This window comes from Lithobates pipiens, unplaced genomic scaffold (assembly GCF_037356315.1).
Source record: "Lithobates pipiens isolate NorthernLeopardFrog02 unplaced genomic scaffold, aLitPip1_a1.2 Scaffold_8, whole genome shotgun sequence".
Classification (NCBI taxonomy): Eukaryota; Metazoa; Chordata; class Amphibia; order Anura; family Ranidae; genus Lithobates; species Lithobates pipiens.
In genome coordinates this window covers 654,144,625-654,168,541 of record NW_027507903.1, presented here as the reverse complement: position 1 = coordinate 654,168,541, position 23,917 = coordinate 654,144,625, and the positions used below count along the sequence as shown (strand labels likewise).

At 45.5% G+C, this 23,917-nt stretch overlaps 1 protein-coding gene across 2 annotated transcripts in view; it reads left to right on the top strand.

The window, feature by feature from the left end:
* Positions 1–23,917, top strand: part of LOC143961722 (NACHT, LRR and PYD domains-containing protein 12-like) — a 164,480-nt gene that overhangs the window by 100,923 nt on the left and 39,640 nt on the right. For both annotated transcript variants that reach the window (XM_077471051.1, XM_077471052.1), the window contains exon 8: positions 23,369–23,539. In XM_077471051.1, the coding sequence (XP_077327177.1) occupies positions 23,369–23,539 (171 nt within the window). The remainder of the gene's footprint in view (positions 1–23,368; positions 23,540–23,917) is intronic.

The window sequence follows — 23,917 nt, the reverse complement described above, 5'->3', positions numbered from 1 at the left end:
GGGGACCTTCTGCCAGATTGTGGGTGGCGGAGGTGAAGTGGCCACAAGATCCGATTCCGGGAGTTGGGATAGGGATCCCCAGGACATCACAAAAAGTGTTTAGATCCTCTTGGTATTGTAGGGTAGAGGATTTGCCCTGATGTTTAGCTGTAAGGCTAAAGGGGAATCCCCAGCGGTAGGGAATGTTTTTGTATTGTAGGGTGTGCAAAAGGGTTTGCAGAAGTCTGCATTTTTGCATGGTAATCCTTGCAAGATCCGGATACAGTTGCACTTGGACATCTTGGAAAGTGACCTTGCGTGCTAGACGGGCTTGTCGCATGATCTCTTCCTTCAGGGGGTAGGAACTAATTCTACAGATGATGTCCCTTGGTTTGGAGGTGGAGCTCTTAGAATGTAGGGCTTGGTGGGCTCTGTCCATTTCAATATGTTTGGTGGCAGGCTCACCTAGGAGGTTGTTAAACACATTCTGCAAAGTGTTCTGCATGTCCTCAGGGCCCTCAGTCTCAGGGACCCCTCTCACCCAGATGTTGTTCCTGTGCCCCCTGTTGTCCAAGTCCTCCATATGGCGTTGCATGTCTCTCAGCAGGTTGTGATGGTCTGCTCCCTGGAGTTGGGTTCTGTGGACTGCCAGCTTAGTTTCTTGTATTTCTTCTTTGGCCATCTCCACCCTGTCTGCTAGGTGCTTAAGGCCTGACTGTAGCACTTGTATTTCTGAGCGACATCTGGATATTAAATCTGCTATTAGCTGCTCGAAGTCTTCTTTGGTGGGCATTGCCTGTAGATATGAGTGCCATTGTGGGGGTACAGAGTGGATTTGGGCTGGCATTGGGATTTACTGTGGTGGAGGTGGGCGAGATGGCATTGGTTGAGGATGTGAGGTAGCATTGCCCTGGGCAGAGTATGTTAGTCCTGGTGATGCGCTTCATGGGTCCCCCCAGGTCAGTGTTGATCAAGCGTGGGGTCCCTCATGCTTGCTGCTCCAGAGGGGTGGTTGGCAGCGGAGTACACCTTTTGTGTATAGGTGGCTGGTGGTGTAACCTGTTCCATGGGGGGGAGCTGAAGGTCTGTGAGTGAGACAGTCTCTAGGCTCATGGCTCCCCCAAGCTCTTGTAGTATCTGGCTCGATGGGTGCACAGAGCCTGGCAGGGCTGGTAAGTCTATAGAGAAATCTGACGATGCCAGGGATCCAGGGTCAGTTTCATACATACAGGGGCCCTGAAGCTGTCCTCAGCAATCGAGGATATGCATCTGAGCATTGGGTGTATTGTGGAGGAGGGGGGCCGAGCATGTCGGGCTGCAGGCCATGCGCTAGGCCCCTGGGGATACAGTGTGGGGGACTCACCACTCCTGAGAAAGAAGGGATATCCATGGTGCCCATTGGAGCCAGGGAGGCCCTCTGAGGTCCGGGTTGATGTGTGAGCCATCGGGGAGAGCTGCATGTAGGTCTGGGAGCAGGCCAGGGAGGCATTCTGCGCCATTTTGTCTGCTCCGCTGGGAGGCATGTCCATCAGTGGAAAGAAGGACCGGAGGTCCGAGGAGGAACCAGGTGGGGTAGTGATGATCACCAGGCTTTTGTGGATCGGGTGGATCTGGATCTCCCTATTAAAGTGGGGCAAAACATCCTCAAATGTGCCTTTGGATCACGGGCTGAGAGAGAGCAGGAGAGTCAGGCTTCCATCCAGGACAGCTTCCGGTCACGCCCCCCTTAGCTAACTTTATATCCTTGTTCCCGGGCATACCAATACTAGTCATAGGGGGCTTTAATAATTACATTGATCATGGGAAGGACAAATTAATTAGTAGTACTGGAGATGGATCACAGCGAAGGAAAGGGCCTACACCGTTTGCCCGTCTTCTTCTGGAGATGGGACTCACAGATGTGTGGAGGATGCATAACCCTGACACTAAGATATATTCATGCCAATCAGCCTCAGTAGGTGGCCTCTCATGGACTGATTTAGGACTACATAATGAACATGTGCTGCCAATAGTAGATAGTAGAGTGGGAGCAGTCAGAGGTAACAATCTATGAAAGCTTAACCCCTTTTGGTTGTCACTCCTACCAGAACCTGACCCACTCCCAAAAGTTCTTACATCCTTTTTTAAACAGAATATAGGATCTATGAGCAGTGATAATATATGAGAGGCAGCCAAGGCCTATTTACAAGAGAAATTCATTAGAGAAATTTCACATATCAAAACTAAAATGAAAGAATGGCAAAATCTATTGCAAGTTGAAGCACAGAGATCAGAAGCTTTATGTAGCAGACCCTACTGATGACACCAAAAGAAAATGGCTGGCAGCCCAGTCCATGCTCAAGCATTTATCCCTTCAACTGCAGAAAATAAAAAATTATTTCTGTGAAAGAAACACTTTGAAGAAGGGGAAAGCACGGGTCATAAGTTAGCCCTACTAGTCAAATCTCAACAAGGGCACTCACACATAGTGGCAGTGGTGGACACACGGAGCACACCCTGTTATTCCACACAAGCCATTATGGATGTCTTTAAAAATGTATTTCAAGATGTATACACATCTAAAGTCCACCCATCACCTGAGGATATCCACTCCTTTCTAGATAAATACCCTATACCCTGCTTGTCCACCATGGATGCAAAATAATTAAATGCTCCACTGACTGAGGAGGAGCTCCAGAGGCATTGGCCCATGCTCAAAATGGAAAAGCTCCTGGTGCTGATGGCTTGCCAGTGAAAGTTTATAAACACTACACAGCACAATTAATCCCAATACTCCTGCAAGTCTATAACAAGGCATTTGAAACTGGGAGACTTCCCTCTATGAGTGAGGCACTTATTGTAGTACTTTTGAAACCTGGCAAGGATGCCCTATCTCCAGATGCATATAGACCTATTTCATTACTTACGTTTGACATTAAGCTGTTGGCCAGAGTTCTGGCTAACAGATTAGCCGAATATATTCAAACTGTGATCCATAGAGATCAGTCAAGTGTTATACCAACTAGATCCACATCTCAAAACCAATGCAGACTATTTCTCAATCTTCAACTGCCTACAGACAACCCAGTTAATAGGGCCATCTTCTCTTTAGACGTTGCCAAAGCATTTGACAGCGTTGAATGGGCATATCTATGGGGAAACACTGACAAAATTTGGGGTGGGCCCCTCTTTTCACTGGAGATGTATCAAAACCCTTCAGACTCTTCAAGGGCATGCAACAGGGGTGTCCTCTATCACCCCTGTTGTTCACCCTAGCTCTTGAACCTTTAGCCATACATGTCAGAGAATTGCAAAACATCATAGGCTTCTGTCGAGGCCTTAACCATGATGTAATTTCTCTATACGTGGATGACACATTGATTTACTTAGGAGACACCTCCTTGAAGAATGTAATGCGTTTAATTGCTGACTCCGTTGAGCTGTCGGGATTCAGTATCAACTGTAATAAGTCAGTGCTTATGCCACTGGACCCCCTGTCACAATCCTCTACCTGATTGTGCAAGAAACATTATTACAGTTGGTGAGTTCCGCTACCTCCGTATACAGGTAACTCCAGACCCAAACCCGTATATTAAACTGAGCTTAGTACCCTTACTCCGTAAATTTCAGATGAAGTTGAAAGATGAAATGACCTCTCTCAGTGACAGGCAGGGCAAATTTAATTAAAATGGTGTGGGCCCCACAACTTTTATATATATTCCACAATGCCCCTATATGGATACCACACAAATGGTTTACCCAAATAGATGCCCAGGTCAGAGATTTAATATGGGGTAACAAGTCAGCATGGATTTGTTTACATACTCTACAGCTAACTAAAGATCAAGGGAGTCTAGCTGTGCCGCATGCCAGATTTTACTTTGTGGCATCCCAGCTCCAACACCTGGGTAACTGGGGGGTTTCGATGTCAATGATCCCATCAGGTCCCTATTGGATGAAGGAAGGAATATAGCGAAAAGCATTCAGATTAGACTACTCACCTCTATTTTCTCATTCAGGCCTCCAGGGGCAAGGGAGTCCAAGATATAAATCCAATATGTCTCCCTCTAACAGAGGTATTTAAAACGCTCTGCCAGTGGGAACGTACTGGAAATGGACTCTATAATCCAGACCCTGAGGCCTGACGAGGAATGGTCAAGTTTTTTGAGGCAGTGTAGGAGAACACTGTGCATGTTGTCTCCTGCCTCTACGAGACGGAGGTGCTCCCCAAACCTCCTCTTCAAAGTGCGTATGGTTCTGCCCATGTAGTGCAAACCGCACAGGCAGATCAAACAATAGACTACAAACTCTGTAGAACAGATAAAAAAGCTACCGATCTGGTAGGTTTTGCCTTTATTTGTAAACTTTTTGACCATGATTGAGTGTACTTGTCCACTGACTCGGTTGATCGACCCACTTTCATAAAAATGAATCCGTTTTGGATCACCAGCTACCAAGCACCTGATGCTGATGTAACCGAATAATTTTTTCATGAATGTAAGATCCTTTCAAGACTGCCTATGCTGATGTTGAGTATCCTATTCCTTCTCAGTGTTCATGTTGATAGCTTGTAAGAACATTTTCGGTTCTGGGCAGCACCCCCAGTGTCTAAGGCTTAACAGGGGCGTATAATTACAATTTTTTGCTGTAATATTTTGCAACAGGGATTGTTCCTGCACTCAACTAGAGTATCTATGAGGGGTTGCAGTGTTGTGGCACCAGTGCCTAAAGCCCAATTTTTTTGCCCCTGTTCCAAATTGCAATGTTTTCCAGCAGGGCCCATTCCTGTGCACACCAAGAGCAACTGTGTGGGCTTATAGTGTTGTGGCAACACCACCACACCACCACCAAAGGCCCAATTTTTCTGACCCTGTTCAACACGTATAATTGGGCATGTAATTACAATTCTTGATATATTTCACAGCAAGGCCCGTTCCAGCACCCACCAAGAGTAACTGTGAGGGCTTACAGTGTTCTGGTACCACCAACTAGGAATGGGCTTTATGTTTGAGTCGAACATGAGTTTGACTCGAACATTGACTGTTCGCCAGTTTGCCGAACAGGGAACAATTTTGGGTGTTCGTGGCAAATTCAAAAGCCGCCAAACACCCTTTAAAAATCTATGGGAGAAATCAAAAGTGCTCATTTTAAAGGCTTATATGCATAGTATTGTCATAAAGTGTTTAGGAACCTGGGTCCTGCCCCAGGGGACATGTATCAATGCAAAGAAAAGTTTTAAAAACAGACGTTATTTCGGGAGCAGTGATTTTAATAATGCTTAAAGTGAAACAAAAAAAGTGATATATTCCTTTAAATTTTCATACCTGGGGGTGTCTATAGTATGCCTGGAAAGCGCACATGTTTCCCGTGTTTAGAACAGTATGACAGCAAAATGAAATTTCCAAAGGAAAAAGTCATTTAAAAGTACTCGTGGCTATAATGAATTGTCGGTCTGACAATGCACATAAAAGTTCATTGATAAAATCGGCATGGAATTTCCCCACAGGAGAACCCCAAACCAAAATGTAAAAAAAAATGCATGGGGGTCACCTTCAAAATCCATACCAGACCTGAAGGGTCTGGTATAGATTTTAAAGGGGAACCCCGCGCCAAAATGAAAAAAAAGTGTGGGGTCCCCCCAAAAATCCATACCAGACCTTTATCCGAGCACGCAACCTGGCAGGAAAATAGGGGGGATGAGAGAACGCCCCCCCTCCTGAACCGTACCAGGCCACATGCCCTCAACATTGGGAGGGTGCTTTGGGATAGCCCCACAGCACCTTTTCCCATTTTGATGGGGAGAAGGGCCTCATGCCCAAAACCCTTGCCCGGTGGTTGTGGGGGTCTGCGGGTGGGGGGGGCTTATCAGAATATGGAAGCCCCCTTTAACAAGGGGACACCCAGATCTGCCTCCCCTGTGTGAATTGGTAATGGGGTACAAATGTACCCCTACCATTTCACAAGTGTCAAAAAGTTTAAACACAAGAGACAGTTTTTGACAAGTCCTTTATTAATTTCTTCTTTTTTCCACTTCTTCTTCCATCTTCTTGTCTTGGTGTTACCCCAAAGCCCTCCCAATTTTGAGGGCATATGGCCTGGTATGGTTCAGGAGGGGGGTTCTCTCGCCCCCCCTCTTTTCCTGCGGCCTGTCAAGTTGTGTGCTCAGATAAGGGTCTGGTATGGATTTTTGGGGAGTCCCATGCCATTTTTTTTCAATTTTGGGCGGGGTTCCCCTTAAAATCCATACCAGACCTGAAGGGCCTGGTATGGAATTAAGGGGGACCCTCACGCCATTTAAAAAAAAAAAAAAAATGGTGTAGGGTTCCCCTTAATATCCATAACAGACCTTAAGGGCCTGGTATGGAATTTAGGGGACCCCCACACATTTTTTTTTTATTTTGGTTCTGGGTTCCCCTGTGGGGAAATTCTATGGCATTTTTATCAATGAACTTTTATGTGTATTGTCGGAACGACAATTCATTATAGCCACAAGAACTTTTAAATGTGTTTTTTTTTCCTTTAGAAATTTAATTTTTCTGTCAGACTGCTCTAAACATGGGAAACATGCGCCTCTTTACAGGCGTACTATAGACACCCCCCAGGTATGAAATTTAAAGGAATATTACACTTTTATTGTTTCACTTTAAGCATTATTAAAATCACTGCTCCTGAAAAAAACGTCAGTTTTTAAAACTTTTTTTGCATTGATACATGTCACCTGGGGCAGGACCCGGGTCCCCAAACACTTTTTATGACAATACCATGCATATAAGCCTTTAAAATGAGCACTTTTGATTATTCATGTTTGTGTCTCATAGGCTTTAACGGTGTTCACGTGTTCTAACTAATTTTTTGCCTGTTCGCATGTTCTGGATGCTAACCGAACAGGGGGGTGTTCAGCTCATCCCTACCACCAACACCTAAGGCCCAAATTTCTGCAGAGCATATAGGGCAGGCCTCTACTTTCAAACATCTGACTTACAAACGACTCCTACTTACAAACGGAGGGAGACAATAGGAAGTGAGAGGAAATCTACCCCTAGGATGGGAAATTCTCTCCTGTAAGAGATAATATGGGAAAAAGATCTCTCCTCCACTGATGCTTTATCACCAATCCTTTTTTCCCTAAAAAAAACAAATTTTAAAAATGCAATTGTCATTGGGACAGAAAGTGAGGTGAAATCTTCTGAATAGGGGCACAGACGGCAAAACATGCTACAGGGGTGATAACCCTTTCCTATGTTTTCCAAAAAGCTTAAAAATTGATTTTTTGGCTGGAGCTACACTTACAAAATGTACCTGTTCCAAATTGCAAACTGATTCAACTTAAGAACAAACCTACAGTCCCTGTCTTTCTTGGGACCGCCTGTATACTGCTGTTCAGAGTATATAGGGACTGGGGGCCCCACGCCTTTTCTTTTTTTAATTTGGGTGCGGGGTTCCCCTTAATATCCACACAAGACCCAAAGGGCCTGGTAATGGGCTGGGGGTTACCCATGCCGTTTTTCTCAATAATTTTCATCCATATTGCCGGGACCCGACATTATATTACTGCCACAAGCAGTTTTAAATTACTTTTATTGCTTTAGAAATGTCATTTTGTGCAGGGACAGTTCTAAACATGGAAAACATGCGCCACTTTACAGGCATACTATAGATACCCCCAGGTATGATATTTAAAGGAATATTTCACTTTTATTTTTTCACTTTAAGCATCATCAAAATCACTGCTCCCAAAAAAACGACCATTTTTAAAACTTTTTTTGCATTGATACATGTCCCCTGGGGCAGGAGCCGGGTCCCCAAACACTTTTTAGGATAATAACTTGCATATTAGCCTTTAAAATTAGCATTTTTGATTTCTCACATTCGAGTCCCATAGACCTTAACGGTGTTTAAGAGTTTGCGCAAACTTTCGGTGTGTTCGCATGTTCTGGATGCGAACCGAACTGGGGGATGTTTGGCTCATCCCTAACCAGGACTAGGTCCAACCCAGTTGGTCAAAGATTGCATGGCAGATTAGAAGACAGATTCCAAATGTAAAGTAATAATGTATAACTTTTATAGCAATTACTCTTGATGGAACCATGGTGAATCCCAATATCAATAACAACATGTATTGAGGGTAATGTTCTATTCTCGCCCTATGTGCCTTGAAACGGATGATATATTTGTTCTCCCTCTTACCTATCTGCTGTTACAGGTTCAATGCTTTACAATAGTTCCCATAATGCAAGTTCAATGGTAAATGATGTTGTTAATTTATGCAGCACTACGAAATCAATAATAATATATTTGTACAGTGAGTTGATTTTATGCAACTGTTTATACCTAGAAGCTGTATTATAATGATAATAATTATTATACAGGATTTATATAGCGCCAGCAGTTTGCGCAGCGCTTTACAACACCAGGGAAGACAGTACAATCACAATACAATATAGGAGGGACCAGAGGGCCCTGCTCGTTAGACCTTACAATCTAGAAGGAAAGGTCAAGTGGAAACAAAAAGGTAATAACTGTCGGGGATGATCAGATGGATAAAATGAAAATACAGTTGTTAGGTGTGAGTAGGATAGGCTTCCCTGAAGAGAGTTTTAAGGGATCGTCTAAAAGCTAATAGAGTAGGAGATAGACATACCAATTGGGGTAAGGAGTTCCATAGGCTTGGAGAGGCTCTAGAAAAGTCCTGGAGACGAGTATGGGAGGAGGTGAGGAGAGAGCTAGAGAGCAGGAGATCTTGAGAAGAACGAAGAGAACGATTAGGTTGGTATTTTGAGACTAGGTCAGTGATGTAGCTGGGGGCAGACTTGTGGATTGCTTTGTAGGTAGGTGTTAGTATTTTGAATTTAATTTGTTGGGTGAGCGGAAGCCAGTGGAAGGATTGACAGAGATGAGTAGCAGAGACAGAAGGGTTGGTAAGTTGGATTAGTCTGGCAGCAGCATTCATGATGGACTGATGGGGGGTTAGAGTATGCAGAGGTAGGCCAATGAGGAGGGAGTTGCAGTATTTGAGGCGGGACATGACCAGGGAGTGAATCAAGAGCTTTGTTGTGCCATTGGTTAGAAAGGAGCATATTTTGGAGATGTTCACGAGGTTGAGGCGGCAAGGTTTGGACATTGATTGGACATGGGGCTTAAAGGAGAGTTCAGAATCCAGGACTACTCCTAGTACCTTGGCATGTGGGGATGGGCTGATAGTTTGCCATCAATTTTGACTGAGAGATCAGGGGAAGAGGCATGTGGGGGAGGAAACATTATAAGCTTGGTTTTGGATAGATTAAGTTTGAGGAAGTGGTGTGACATCCATAATGACTATACCTGATTATATTGCTGCAATAGTTATGTACCTGACTGTATTTGTATTTGTTTTTGCACAATAAACTTTTACTTGATTTAAAAAAAATCCCACCTTGATGGAGTTTAGTGAAAGTCTGGGGTTACAGAGCAAAATAAAGCTGATATGCATTGCGGAAGGCCCGGAGTTTAGTTTGGTCCCCTGTGAATCTCTCTGGAGTGGGGACTCTGGGTTGGGATGGTGGCATCACCACTGAGGGAGTGGAAACAGTCTGTGTAGGTGCAGCAGACGATGCAGAAGCTGCATTATTAGGAATTGTTAAATTCTGTGCCCGTTCTTTCAGGTTAACGTACCCCTCCTGTAAGGATTTCATGGCCTGTGTGAGAGCTGTGAGGTGCTTTCAAATCTCCATCACCGGTGAGGTTCCTCCTGCAGGCTCAGACATGGCTGTTTGATACTGTTACTTACCTTATCATACAGCCTGACTTGTAGGAGGAGACCTCTCTTACAGCCCTGGCTCAGAAGCCACTGTAGTTGGGACAGTGGCCTTGAGAGAGCAGCAAGTTAGGAGTGCCTGTGAGATCTGTGGTAGCTGGCACAGAAGGATGGATGATGGATCACCAGGGAAGACTAGAATGCGGTTGGCAGATGCAGGTCAGCGATCCGGTGAGCTGGGTGATGCAGGATCAGCAGCAGACTGGAGCAGGGTTAGACAAGCCAGGTCAAACACAGGTAATCGGGTAGAGTAAGGCAGCAGGCTGGAGCAAGGTCAGACTAACCGGGCCCCATTTTGGAAAGTAGACACCCCAAGCTGAGAGGCATAGTGAGTATTTTGCACATCTCATTTGTTTTGGAAAACGAAGAAAGAAAAGGATTTTTTTTTTTTTTTTTTTACATTTTCAAAACTTTGTGACAAAAAGTGAGATCTGCAAAATACTCACTATGTCTCTCAGCAGATAGCTTGGGGTGTCTACTTTCCAAAATGGGGTCATTTGGGGGGTTTGTGCTATCTGGGCAATTCATGGCCTCCGAAACTGTGATAGGTAGTGAGGAGTGAAATCACCATTTTATGCCCTTAGAAAGCCTGAACATGGTGATTGGATTTCGGGGTCCTGTACTTGGCAAGACTGCTAAAAAGTCTCACACATGAGGTATCCCCGTACTCAGGAGAAGCAGCGGAATGTATTTTGGGGTGCAATTCCACATATACCCATGTCATGTGTGAGCAATATATCATTTTGTTTTTCTTTTTGTTTTGTCATTTTCAATCACTTGTGACAACAAAATGAAATGTTCAATGGGCTCACCAAGCCTCTCAACAAATTCCTTGGGGTGTCTACTTTGTTTTTTTTTTGTTTTGTTTTTACTGCCCTGTCATTTTAGCACCTCAAGAAATTAGATAGTCATAAACTAAAATATGTGGAAATTCCAGAAAATGTACCCTAGTTTTTAGACAATATAACTTTTGTTCAAACCAATAAATATACGCTAATTGGGATTTTTTTTTACCTGAGACATGAGGCTGAACACATTTTGACCTAAATGTATGACTAAAATTATTTTTATTGGATTTAGAATTTTTTTTCAACATTTTCAGTCTTTTTTTCATTTATATTGCAAAAAATTAAAATCCCAGAGATGATAAAATACCACCAAAAGAAATCTCTTTTTGTAGGAAAAAAGACGCAAATTTGTTTTGTGTACAGCATTGCATGACCGCACAAGTACCAGATAAAGCAGCACAGTGCCAAATTGTAAAAAGTTCTCTGGTCATTAAATAGAGGGGAGTTGGGACTTTAAATGAAGCACCCAGAGGTGCCTCCACCCCGGTTAATGAATATAGACTAAAAGGAAGTTGGGACTTTAGATGAAACACTTGAATAGTGGAGGTGAGTTACAATGTAAAATATTTATTAAATGGCATTGATCCAAAGACATTAAACCATTGATTTAATATATATACATAGATTGTACACAGGGCCTGGACACGATGAATAGACAAATACATGCATAACAACACGTGTTCCAAGAGGTAGATGGGTAGATAAATATGGCCTGCTAATGCCAATATGCCCAGGTGCTGGCACAGGCACCCACATGGTAAATATGTATCCATCAAATGCTGTATAAACAATGTCATAGAGTCTAATGGTAATAAAAGAGTAAAATTGGTCCGTATAGAGTATTGCTGTGGCATCAAGTAAAGCTCGACGCGTTTCATGGGTAATTCCCATTCCTCAGGAGCGGATGCAACAGAGCTTCCTATGGAATATATATATAAAAAATATAATGAGCCATACTCTAGAAATATCAAAAATATTAATGTATGTATAGGTGGTTAACCAGCCACACTCACCAACCCAAACAGCAAATGCAGAGAGGGGGCGGTGGTGAAGGGACGGCCGAGGACACAACCCCACCATGGGAGCTGAGGCGGCATAATACAAGGAAGCAGCATCGGGCAGTGTAGGGACATGCAAGGTGTAGCTCCATAAACCAAGAAACAGTATATACTTCATGAAGTGGGAATATCTGGGAACAAAATATTAAATATGTGTATAGATATAATAATATGTTTTATATAATAGTAGTGTTATTTATATACATATTTACCATGTGGGCGCATGTGCCAGCATCTGGGCATATTGCCAGTGGCATTAGCAGGCCATATTTATCTACATATCTACCTCTTGTAACATGTGGTGTTATGCATGTATTTGTCTATTCAACATGTCCAGGCCCTGTGTACACTCTATGTATGTGTGTGTGTGTGTGTGTGTGTGTGTGTGTGTGTATATATATATATATATATATATATATATATATATATATGAAATCAATAATGGTTTAATGTCTTTGGATCAATATCAGTGCTATTTAATAAATATTTTACATTGTAACTCACCTCCACTATTTAAGTGCTTCATCTAAAGTCCCAACTTTCTTTTAATCTATATTCTGGTCAATAACTACTTTCTGACCGCCGGCCATCAAATGACGGCCAGGCGGCACACCTATTGTGGCAGGAGGGCGTCATATGTCGGCCTCCCATTTAAACAGGGAATGCGCACAATCGTGCATGCACATTCCTGTTTCTTCGGTGTCGGCGTGTCACAGAGACAATGCTCGCCACCGAAGGGGGTGAACAGCCATTGGTTATGGCTGTTTACCACGTGATCAGCCGTGATGAAGTCACGGCCGATCACAGATGGTCACACCCCCACTGTGCATGGCGCATGCGCGCAACCGTGCTGCGTGTGCACGTCGGTGGCGGTGTGTTCCCCGGGAACACTGCTCGTCACCAATGCTGGTCATTGGCTGGCTGTTTACCCATGTGATCGGCTGTAATCCTTTCACAGCCGATCACTAAAATGTAAAAAAAACGCGGTAACAAGATGTTACCGGGTTCTCCTCCTCACACACCGATCATGTGTGAGGAGGAGATTGCGGTAACATCTCGTTACCGCCTACAGTGTACACCAATCACACTGATTGCCCCTTCCCAATAAAGAGGACCTGTCACCACCCCTCATAGTACCTGTCACTCACAGTCCATCAGAGTACCTGTCACAGCCCATCTGAGTGCCCGAGTACCTGTCACAGCCCATCTGAGTGCCCGAGTACCTGTCACAGCCCATCTGAGTGCCCGAGTACCTGTCACAGCCCATCTGAGTAGTGATGGCCGAACAGTTCGCCCGGTGGTCGTTTCGCAGCGAATTTCGGCTGTTCGCGGTCTGCCAGTTCGGCAGACTATTTGCGCCGTTCGCCCGGCGGACTGCCGTGTTTTTACTGTGTAAAGGAACTTTGACCTGATGACACATCCATCATGGGGTACAGGACAGCCAATTGAGACATGACAGCATATGGACACTTGGACATTCCCCCTAACTTATAAATACACCTGATCCGGCGGCCATTTTACATTCTTTCTTCTGTCACTATAGGGAAAGGTTGCTGTTTGGAGCAGGGAGAGATAAACCACTAGCTATTTGGTACACAAAAGTTCTTTTCAGGACTGGTATAGGTGTTAGGTGTATATAGGTTTGCTGTGCTACTGATTCTTGCAGCAGCCTGAGTGTCTTTTGTCAGTTTAGAGAAAGGAACAGAGTGCTGTGTCTGCTGCTATTTTAGGGACAGCCAGATTAGTCATCATCATCATCATCATCATCATCATCATCATTAGCTGTTACTATCAGGTCCACAAAAGTGCTATTCGAGTGACCAGTAATTGTTCCAGTCTCCTCTGTTTTGCCAGTTTGTATAGGGACAGGAAGGAAGCAGTGTGTCAGGCAGTGAGGGTCAGTTTAAACAGTTGCTGTTACTATTAGTTCCACAAAGGTTCTTTTCAGGACTGGTATCAGTGGTACGGTAATAGGCTTGTACACGTATAATATTCTTTCTTCCAAATATAGAAAGAATATTATACTTGACTGCTGCCCTTCTGCTGCAGTCTGCTAATCATTCACAACTCACTTGTTCCACAAAGCTCTTTATCAGGACTGGTAACTTGGTCTGTCTAGGGTGCTACAGTACATAGAGTTGAGTGAGGTACAGTCTGCCGTTCTGTAAGGACTGGTATCGGTTCACAATAGATAGGGTTGACGTGCACCACTGCTGACCGCTGCCCTATACTGCAGCAGTCCTTCATTGGTATAGGGACTGACGTACAGTCTGCTAATCAGTCACACACAACCTACTTGGTCCACAAAGGTCCTTATAAGGACTGGTAACTTGGTGAAGGGTGCTACAGTACATAGGGTTGAGTGAGGTACAGTCTGCCATTCTGTAAGGACTGGTATAGGTCCACAATAGATAGGGTTGACGTGCACCACTGCTGACCGCTGCCCTATACTGCAGCAGTCCTTCATTGGTATAGGGACTGACGTACAGTCTGCTATTCAGTCACACACAACCTACTTGGTCCACAAAGGTTCTTATAAGGACTGGTAACTTGGTGAAGGGTGCTACAGTACATAGGGTTGAGTGAGGTACAGTCTGCCATTCTGTAAGGACTGGTATCGGTCCACAATAGATAGGGATGACGTGCACCACTGCTGACCGCTGCCCTATACTGCAGCAGTCCTTCATTGGTATAGGGACTGACGTACAGTCTGCTATTCAGTCACACACAACCTACTTGGTCCACAAAGGTCCTTATAAGGACTGGTAACTTGGTAAAGGGTGCTACAGTACATAGGGTTGAGTGAGGTACAGTCTGTCGTTCTGTAAGGACTGGTATCGGTCCACAATAGATAGGGTTGACGTGCACCACTGCTGACCGCTGCCCTATACTGCAGCAGTCCTTCATTGGTATAGGGACTGACGTACAGTCTGCTATTCAGTCACACACAACCTACTTGGTCCACAAAGGTCCTTATAAGGACTGGTAACTTGGTGAAGGGTGCTACAGTACATAGGGTTGAGTGAGGTACAGTCTGCCGTTCTGTAAGGACTGGTATCGGTCCACAATAGATAGGGTTGACGTGCACCACTGCTGACCGCTGCCCTATACTGCAGCAGTCCTTCATTGGTATAGGGACTGACGTACAGTCTGCTAATCAGTCACACACAACCTACTTGGTCCACAAAGGTCCTTATAAGGACTGGTAATTGGTGAAGGGTGCTACAGTACATAGGGTTGAGTGAGGTACAGTCTGCTGTTCTGTAAGGACCGCTATTGGTCCACAATAGATAGGGTTGAGGTGCACCACTGCTGACCGCTGCCCTATACTGCAGCAGTCCTTCATCGGTATAGGGACTAAGAGTTTTGTCACAGGGTCATTTAAAAAATGACAGGCAGAGGAAGAGGCAGGCCCTTCCGCAGGGGTGGTAGGGGTAGGGCAGGAGCAACAGCCTTGAGCCAAAGTGGGAAGTTGCAGAAGGTGCGTTCAATTACTTTAAAGGACGCACCAGACTTGGTTGAGTGGCTCACTCAGCCTTACTCTTCTGCACCCTCCTCATCCTCTCGATCTGCACCCTCTTCTTCACTCTCTGCTATGTGCACCCCCAAAGACACTACCACCAACAACACCACCACCACCACCACATACCTCCCGCTTGAGTCACAGGAATTATTTTCCGATCCATATCAAGAGGACATTTCTGATGCGCAGCCACTCTTCGTATTGGATCAGGAAGAGAAGGTAGCAACAACCGCTACTCAGCAGTCTGACGACAGTACCCAGATCAGCCCAAGGAGGAGGTTGGTCCCCGGTGTTGCTGCCTACTCCGAGATCTCTACTTATAGCGGTGGGGAAGGTGACGTTGATGATGACGTGTCTAGTGATGTCACGTGGGTGCCCACAAGAGAGGAAGAGGAGGGGAGTTCAGAGGGAGATATGGACCAGCAGATAGGGAGGAGAAGCAGGACTAACTTACATTGCACAGGAGGGACAAAGCAGACTGCAAATGTATCAGGAGCGAGTCATCGACTATGTACGGTCACATCTGGCGCTCCCAGGACACCGGCACATGGCTCCGCAGTGTGGGCTTTTTTTAACGTGTCCGCTGCTGACAATAGCAGTGCCATCTGCAATCTTTGCAGTCAACGCATTAGTCGCGGTAAGCCCAACACTCACCTAGGGACGACCGCCTTAAGAAGGCACATGGGCAGCCATCACCGAGCCGAGTGGGAGCAACGTAACACACAAAGCCACACTGCAGGCTCTCATCGTCCAGCCTTGTCTTCTACTTCTCCTTCTCCTCTCTCCTCACAATTGTCCTCCACTCCACCTTCCATCACGCCAAGCTCACATTTTTCTGCAAAAAGGCAGGCTTCCGTGGGCCTAATGTTCGAGCGTAAAAAAATGATGACGCCGGATAACCCTCTTGCCCAACGATTGACGGCTGGCTTGTCAGAACTCATAGCCCGCCAACTACTGCCATATAAACTGGTGGACTCGGAGGCCTTTCGCAAATTTGTGGCCATTGGAACTCCACAATGGAAGGTCCCAGGAAGGAAGTATTTCTCAGAGAAGGGAATCCCAGAGCTATATGGCCATGTTCAGCGGCAAGTGAATGTATCTCTGGCACACAGTGTTGGTGCCAAGATACATCTGACCACAGACACGTGGTCTAGCAAACACGGGCAGGGAAGGTATATCACTTTTACTGCCCACTGGGTGAACCTTCTGACGGCCGTCAAGCATGTAACCCGTGGCACCCGCGTAGATTTGGTTTTACCGCCACGGATTGCATGCAGGCCTGACTCTTCTTCTCCTCCTCCTCCTACTCCATCCTCCTCCCTCTCCTCCTCAGCTGCCTCCTCCTTTTCCGCTGCTAGCGTCTCTTCTGCTGCACCGCCCAAGCTCCCCAGAACCTATTCCACATGCCAGGTGAGACGTTGCCATGCCGTGCTGCGTCTGTTGTGCCTGGAAGCCAAGAGCCACACTGGCCCGGCACTCCTTTCAGCTTTGCGTTCACAGGCAGATCAGTGGCTAACACCGCTCAATTTGACAGTTGGTAAAGTGGTGTGTGACAACAGTGCCAATCTGCTTAGCGCATTGAAACAGGGCAAAATCACGCACGTGCCATACATGGCACACGTCTTAAACTTGGTCGTGCAGCAATTCCTTGTCAAATACCCTGGGGTCCAGGACATCTTGCGGCAGGCAAGGAAAATCTCAGCCCATTTCAGAAGATCTTACACGGCCATGGCTCGCCTTGCTGACATTCAGCGGCGACACCATCTGCCGGTCAGACGTCTTATTTGCGATTGCCCGACGCGATGGAACTCAACCTTCTATATGCTTGATAGGCTGCTCCAGCAGAAACGTGCAGTTAACATCTACCTGTATGAACTCTGCGAAAGAAACGGTTCTGGGGAGCTGGGTTTTTTTTCACCGCGCCAGTGGCTGCTCAAGCGCGACACATGCAGACTTCTGCGGCCATTTGAGGAGATCACCAAACTGGTCAGTCGCAGCCATGGCGCCATCAGTGACATGGTACCTTATGCCTTCTTTATGGAGCGTGCATTGCGTCGTGTCATTGATCAGGCTGTGGAGGAGCAGGAGCGGGACGATGAGGAAGTCGCAATGCTGGATGAATTCCCAGGGGGGGCTACTCTATCTGAGACAAGTCAACAACAGGAGTCTGATGAGGAGTCAGAGGACGATGGTGCCGGGGCAGATGAGGAGGAGCAAGAAGAGCATGCTTTAAACCTTTCTGGGATCCCTGTTGTGCGTGGATGGGGAGAGGAGAATGAAGAGGACGACATTATCCTGGATGATGAGCAGGAGCCAGGCCACCACACCGCTTCCACTTTAGTGCAAATGGGGGCCTTCATGCTTCAGTGTTTTAATAGGGACCCCCGTATAAAAAGCATAAGGGTCAAGGACCAGTACTGGGTGGCAACGTACTTAGACCCCCGGTACAAACACAAAATGGCGGAAATGTTACCGCCGTCGCAGAGGGCTGTCAGAATGCAGAACTTCCAGGCCTTGCTTCGAGAAATGCTGCATTCTGCTTTTGCGAGCGCTGGCAGAGGAGCAATTCCCACTCCCAGAGAAGGAGTTGCGGATACCAATCCAACAGCGCCTGCAAGAAGAGGCCGGTTTGAAGATGTGTTGGTGACTTCGGATATGAGGTCATTCTTTCAGCCGACCCATCGACAGGTGTCATCCGGATCCAGCATCAGGGAACGCCTAGACCGCCAGGTGTCCGACTACATCGGGTTAACGGCCGATGTGGACGCTCTATGGAGTGATGAACCCCTGGACTACTGGGTGGGCAGGCTTGACCTCTGGCCAGAGCTTGCCCAATTTGCAATCGAACTGTTGGCTTGCCCCTCATCCAGTGTCCTGTCCGAAAGGACGTTCAGCGCAGCAGGGGGGATCGTGACCGATAAGCGTACTCGCCTAGCTCACGACAGTGTTAACTACCTCACATTTCTAAAAATGAATGAATCATGGATCTCGGAGGAATTCAACACATGTGACCAGTAGACCATGTATATGTCTATAAACAATTTTTTTAATCAAGCACACATACCTTCTTTCTTCATTTGGCTCACTTCCTTGTCCCAAAAAAGCACACCGTCCCTGTCCTGTGCTGATTTACTCCTGGGCCTGCTTATTATGAGGGGATCACACCATCCCTGTCCTGTGCTGACTTACTCCTGGGGGTTCTTATTATGAGGGGATCACACCATCCCTGTGCTGACTTTCTCCTGGGGGTTCTTATTATGAGGGGATCACACCATCCCTGTGCTGTGCTGACTTCCTCCTGGGGGTTCTTGTTATGAGGGGATCACACCATCCCTGTCCTGTGCTGATTTACTCCTGGGCCTGCTTATTATGAGGGGATCACACCATCCCTGTCCTGTGCTGACTTACTCCTGGGGGTTCTTATTATGAGGGGATCACGCTTCTGATGTCAGTGCTCTCTATCACGGTGCTGCTGTCAGTGCTGTATATCACGGTGCTGATGTCAGTGCTTAATGTCACACTTCTGATGTCAGTGCTCTCTATCACGGTGCTGCTGTCAGTGCTGTATATCACGGTGCTGATGTCAGTGCTTAATGTCACGCTTCTGATGTCAGTGCTCTCTATCACGGTGCTGCTGTCAGTGCTGTATATCACGGTGCTGGTGTGAGTGCTTAATGTCACGCTGCTGCTGTCAGTGCTGTATATCACGGTGCTGCTGTCAGTGCTGTATATCACGGTGCTGGTGTGAGTGATTTATGTCACGCTGCTGATGTCAGTGCTCTATATCACGGTGCTGCTGTCAGTGCTGTATATCACGGTGCTGGTGTGAGTGCTTAATGTCACGCTGCTGCTGTCAGTGCTGTATATCACGGTGCTGCTGTCAGTGCTGTATAGCACGGTGCTGGTGTGAGTGATTTATGTCACGCTGCTGATGTCAGTGCTCTCTATCACGGTGTTGCTGTCAATGCTGTATGTCACGGTGCTGGTGTTAATGCTTTATGTCACGCTGCTGATGTCAGTGCCCTCTATCACGGTGCTGTTGTCAGATGACTCTATCACGGTGCAGGTGTCATTGCTGTATGTCACGCTGCTGGTGATCATCTCCTGCACCCTCTTCTTTGCCTACCCTGGTCCCTGACCTTCCGTCTCCTCCATTGCTTTCATGCGCTCCACAGTCCTGAATTGTCAGAACAATTTCCCATATAAAAAAAGAATGCTTGTAGTTATCGATCCCAAATTCACCTCATACATGTATTATGTCATTGACCATGTGGTGGGAACATGTTTGCCCAGCTAATAATTATTTTGTGGCTGCAAATTTGACCTAAAGGTTTGCGAAGTTCGCCTCCCATTGAAGTCAATGGGGCCCGCCCCGAACTTTCCGTTTCGCAAACTATCGGCCGCGTTCGCGGTCCGCGTTCGCGAAACATCCCGTCGGAAGTTCGTCCATCACTACATCTGAGTGCCCGAGTACCAGTCACCAGGCCATCAGAGTACCCGAGTACCTGTCACCAGGCCATCAGAGTACCCGAGTACCTGTCACCAGGCCATCAGAGTACCCGAGTACCTGTCACCAGGCCATCAGAGTACCAGAGTACCTATCTGCAGCCCATCAGAGTACCCGAGTACCTATTTGCCGCCCATGCCTCATAGAATATACGTTGGGGTGTTTGCTTTCCAAAATGGGGTCATTTTGTGGGTAATTTCACTGTCCTGGTGGTCCAGGACCTTCAAAAGTGTGATAGGTAGGAATGAAATGAGATGTGTCATTTATGCTCCTAGAATGCCTGAACGTACTACTTCAATGTTCGGCCTCTCTATGTAAACAGGCTGTGTAAAAGTCCTACATATGTGGTATCGCCATACTCGGGAGGAGTAGCAGAATGTGTTTTGGGGTGTAATTTTTGCTATATACATGCTATGTGTTAGAAATATCTTATAAATTGACAACTTTGTGTAAAAAAAAAAATGCGTTTTCATTTTTTTCCACATATTCCAAAAACTTCTGGAAAAAAATGAACCGTTCAAAAGACTCATTATGCCTCACAGATTATACGTTGGGGTGTTTGCTTTCCAAAATTGGGTCATTTTATGGGAAATTCCATTGTCCTGGTACTCCAGGGCCTTCAAAAGTGTAATAGGTGGTTGAGAAATGAGATGCGTCATTTTTGCTCGTAGAACGTCTGAAGGTACTACATCAATGTTGGTGCTCTGTATGTGGCCAGGCTGTGTAAAAGTCTCACACATGTGGTATTACCGTACTCGGGAAGAGTAGCAGAATGTATTTTGGGGTGTAATTTGTTGTATGCATATGCTGTGTGTGAGAAATAACCTGATAATATGACAATTTTGTAAAAAATAATAATAATAAAAAAAATCTTCATATTGCAAAGAATTGTGGGAAAAAATGACAACTTAAAAAAACTCACCATGCTACTTACTTAATACCTTGGAATGTCTTCTTTGTAAAAAGGGGTCATTTGGGGGGTATTTGTACTTTCCTGACTCAAGAAATGAGATAGGCCTGATCAGATGTGATCAATTTTCAGTGATTGGCACCATAGTTTGTAGACTCTATAACTTCCACAAAGACCAACTAATATACACTAAGGGCCGGTTCACACAGCGAGGTGCGGCGAGGCGTCTCCGACTTGCCTCGCCGCGACCTGCGGGGATCTCAGCGGCGACTTGCAGAGGACTTCTGTATAGAAGTCAATGCAAGTCGCCCCCGAAGTCGCCCCGAAGTAGTACAGGAACCTTTTTTCTGAGTCGGAGCGACTCGAGTCGCTCCTCTCAGAACGGTTCCATTGTACAGAACGGGGGCGACTTGCGGGAGCGAGGCGAGGCGAGCCGTGTCGCCTCGCCTCGCCTCGCTGTGTGAACCGGCCCTAATGTGGGTTATTTTTTACCAAAGATATGTAGCAGTATAAATTTTGGCCAAAATGTATGAAGAAAAATTACTAATTAGCAAAAATGTATGACAAACAAAGAAAAAGGCATTTTTTTCACAAAATTTACGTTTTTATTTTATTTATAGCACAAAAAATAAAAAGCCTACTAGTGATTAAATACCACTAAAACAAAGCTCTATTTGTATGGAAAAAAGGACGCAAGTTTCATATGGGTACAGTGTTGCATGACTGAGTAATTGTCATTCAAACTGTGAGAGCGCTGAAAGCTGAAAATTGGTCTGGTCAGGAAGGGGGTGTAAGTGCACTGTATTGAGGTGGTTAAAGGGGGTAAATCCTTTCGGGGCTGAAGTAGTTAAGATAAAAAAACCTTTATCCTTTACATCCTCTGTAATAATTCCTGTAACATCCTAGTATATGATCTATATCTATGGAGTTGAAATCTGATTGCTGGAGACACTAAAGAATGGGGGATGGAAGAATAAAGTGCTTTAACCCTTTCCCGCCGAGCGTACGCACATGTGCATACTCAGCTTCCGGGGGGTATACCGGGATGATGCCCGCACCTGCAGGCATCATCCTGGTACCGTTTTTTTCAGCAGGCGATTGGCTATCCAGCCATAACAACCGATGCGGCTAAAAGCCGCTCGGCTGTTATGCCGGAGGAGCGGGAGGGGACGTCCCCCCTCCCACCGCTGTTACCGGTGCTCCCGCTCGATCAGGAGCACCGATTCCTGGTGCGATGCCTCCGGCCCCTGGGGAGGAACTGGAACGAAGCCGTAATCGGCGTCATTCCAGTCTCCTCATAGTAAACAAGGAAGCGACGTCATGACGTCACTTCCCGTTTACTCGGCTGCCAATGGTGCCGGTTTTAAAAAAATATCCGGTATTCAGAATCGCAGTTTTCGGCGATCTGAATACATTGAAGTGTAAAGGAGGGGTGGGGGGTCTTTTAGACCCCTGATCCCTCCATAAAGAGTACCTGTCACCGCCTATTACTGTCACAAGGGATGTTTACATTCCTTGTGACAGCAATAAAAGTGATCAATTTTTTTTTTAAAACAATTTAGTCATTTTAAAATAAATAAAATAAATAAAAAAATAAAATAATTTTTTTAAAGCGCCCGCCTTCCCCGCGAGCTTGCGAAGCAAAGAAAACGCATACGGAAGTCGCACCCGCATATGTAAACGGTGTTCAAATCACACATGTGAGGTATCGCCACGATCGTCAGAGCTAGAGCAATAATTCTAGCACTAGACCTCCTCTGTAACACTAACCTGGTAACCGTAAAAAATGTTTAAAGCGTCGCCTATTGAGATTTTTAGGTACCGTATTTTGTCGTCAATCCACAAGTGCGTGCAATTATAAAGTGTGACATGTTTGGTATCTATTTACTCGGCGTAACATTATCTTTCACATTATGCAAAAAAATGGGATCATTTTACTGTTTTTTTTTTTTTATTCAAGTGTCCCTTTTCCCAAAAAGTTGCATTTAAAACACTGCTGCGCAAATACCGTGTGACATAAAATATTGCAACACTCGCCGTTTTATTCTCTAGAGTCTCTGTTAAAAAAATATATATAATGTTTGGGGGTTCCAAGTAATTTTCTAGCAAAAAATATGGATTTTAACTTGAAAACACCAAATGCCAAAAATAGGCTTAGTCATGAAAGGGTTAATGTGAAGTGTCCCCCATGTGAATGTAGAATCCCATTGTAAATGTGGAATATCCACCAATATAGTACTTGTATCTCTAATATATCCCAGAAGTCTGAGCTCTAAAGGCTGGAAATGTATATCCACCCCTCCCCCCTACATTCTCTATAAGGGATCCTTTTCCTGTCACAATCCGGTGACCTTCAATGGGAACTCCTGATTGGTGGACTTTAGGAAGGTGATGGAATATTGGGGTCACTGGGGTATCCACCAAAAGAAATTCTGCTGTTTTATTTCATAAACCCCCCAGATCCTTTCCTTTTATCTATCAATTTCAGAAGCCCCTGTATGAGACACTGTGTGAGGTCCTGCTTAATAACCGGGTACATAAGGGGGTAGACTGAGCTGTCACAGTGCCCCCTCTTTATACTGTGTAGACATAAGTACTACAACAGCTTCACCTTTATCAGCTTCCCTAATAACAAGATCTTTCCTCTGTATAACATTCTGTATATCCTGATATTCCGCTCTAGTGATGTTATGTTACTTTTCACTAAATGGGAATAATTCCTCATATTCATCTTATAATATAATATCATGTGTCTGGATTTGTCTCTGCAGGTTGATTAGATGTGATGTGACTTCCTCCGGCTGTGATGATCTCCGATCCATTCTTATCAATAATCAATCCCTCATCACACTGGATTTATCATGGAATAATCTGGAAGACTCTGGAATGAAACTTCTATGTGAGGGGCTCAGAGATCCTGGCTGTACTCTGCAGCACCTGAAGTGAGAATTATCCTATAAATGATATAATATTCTGCAGGATTCTGGTATAAATCTTCTATGTGAGGGATCCAGACATGTCACCTAGATGAAAGTTATACAAAGACAGACCTGTGATTGGCCGGAGTTCCCATCATAGTCCTTCAGGTCACTCGCTGTTATTGGCTTTCATCCCCTCCCCCTCCACTGACTATCAGAGATCAGACTTTGGCTGGGGTCACACTGGAGGTCACAACGGCTCACAGCAGGGGGTCCGGTGCATCTCCATTCACCATTTCAGGTCCAATTTCTCCCAGAATTCTAGGCTGAATTCAGACCTGAAACAGACCAGAAGATGCACAGGACTCTGTATTCTCTTCATTCAGTGACCAATCATAGACA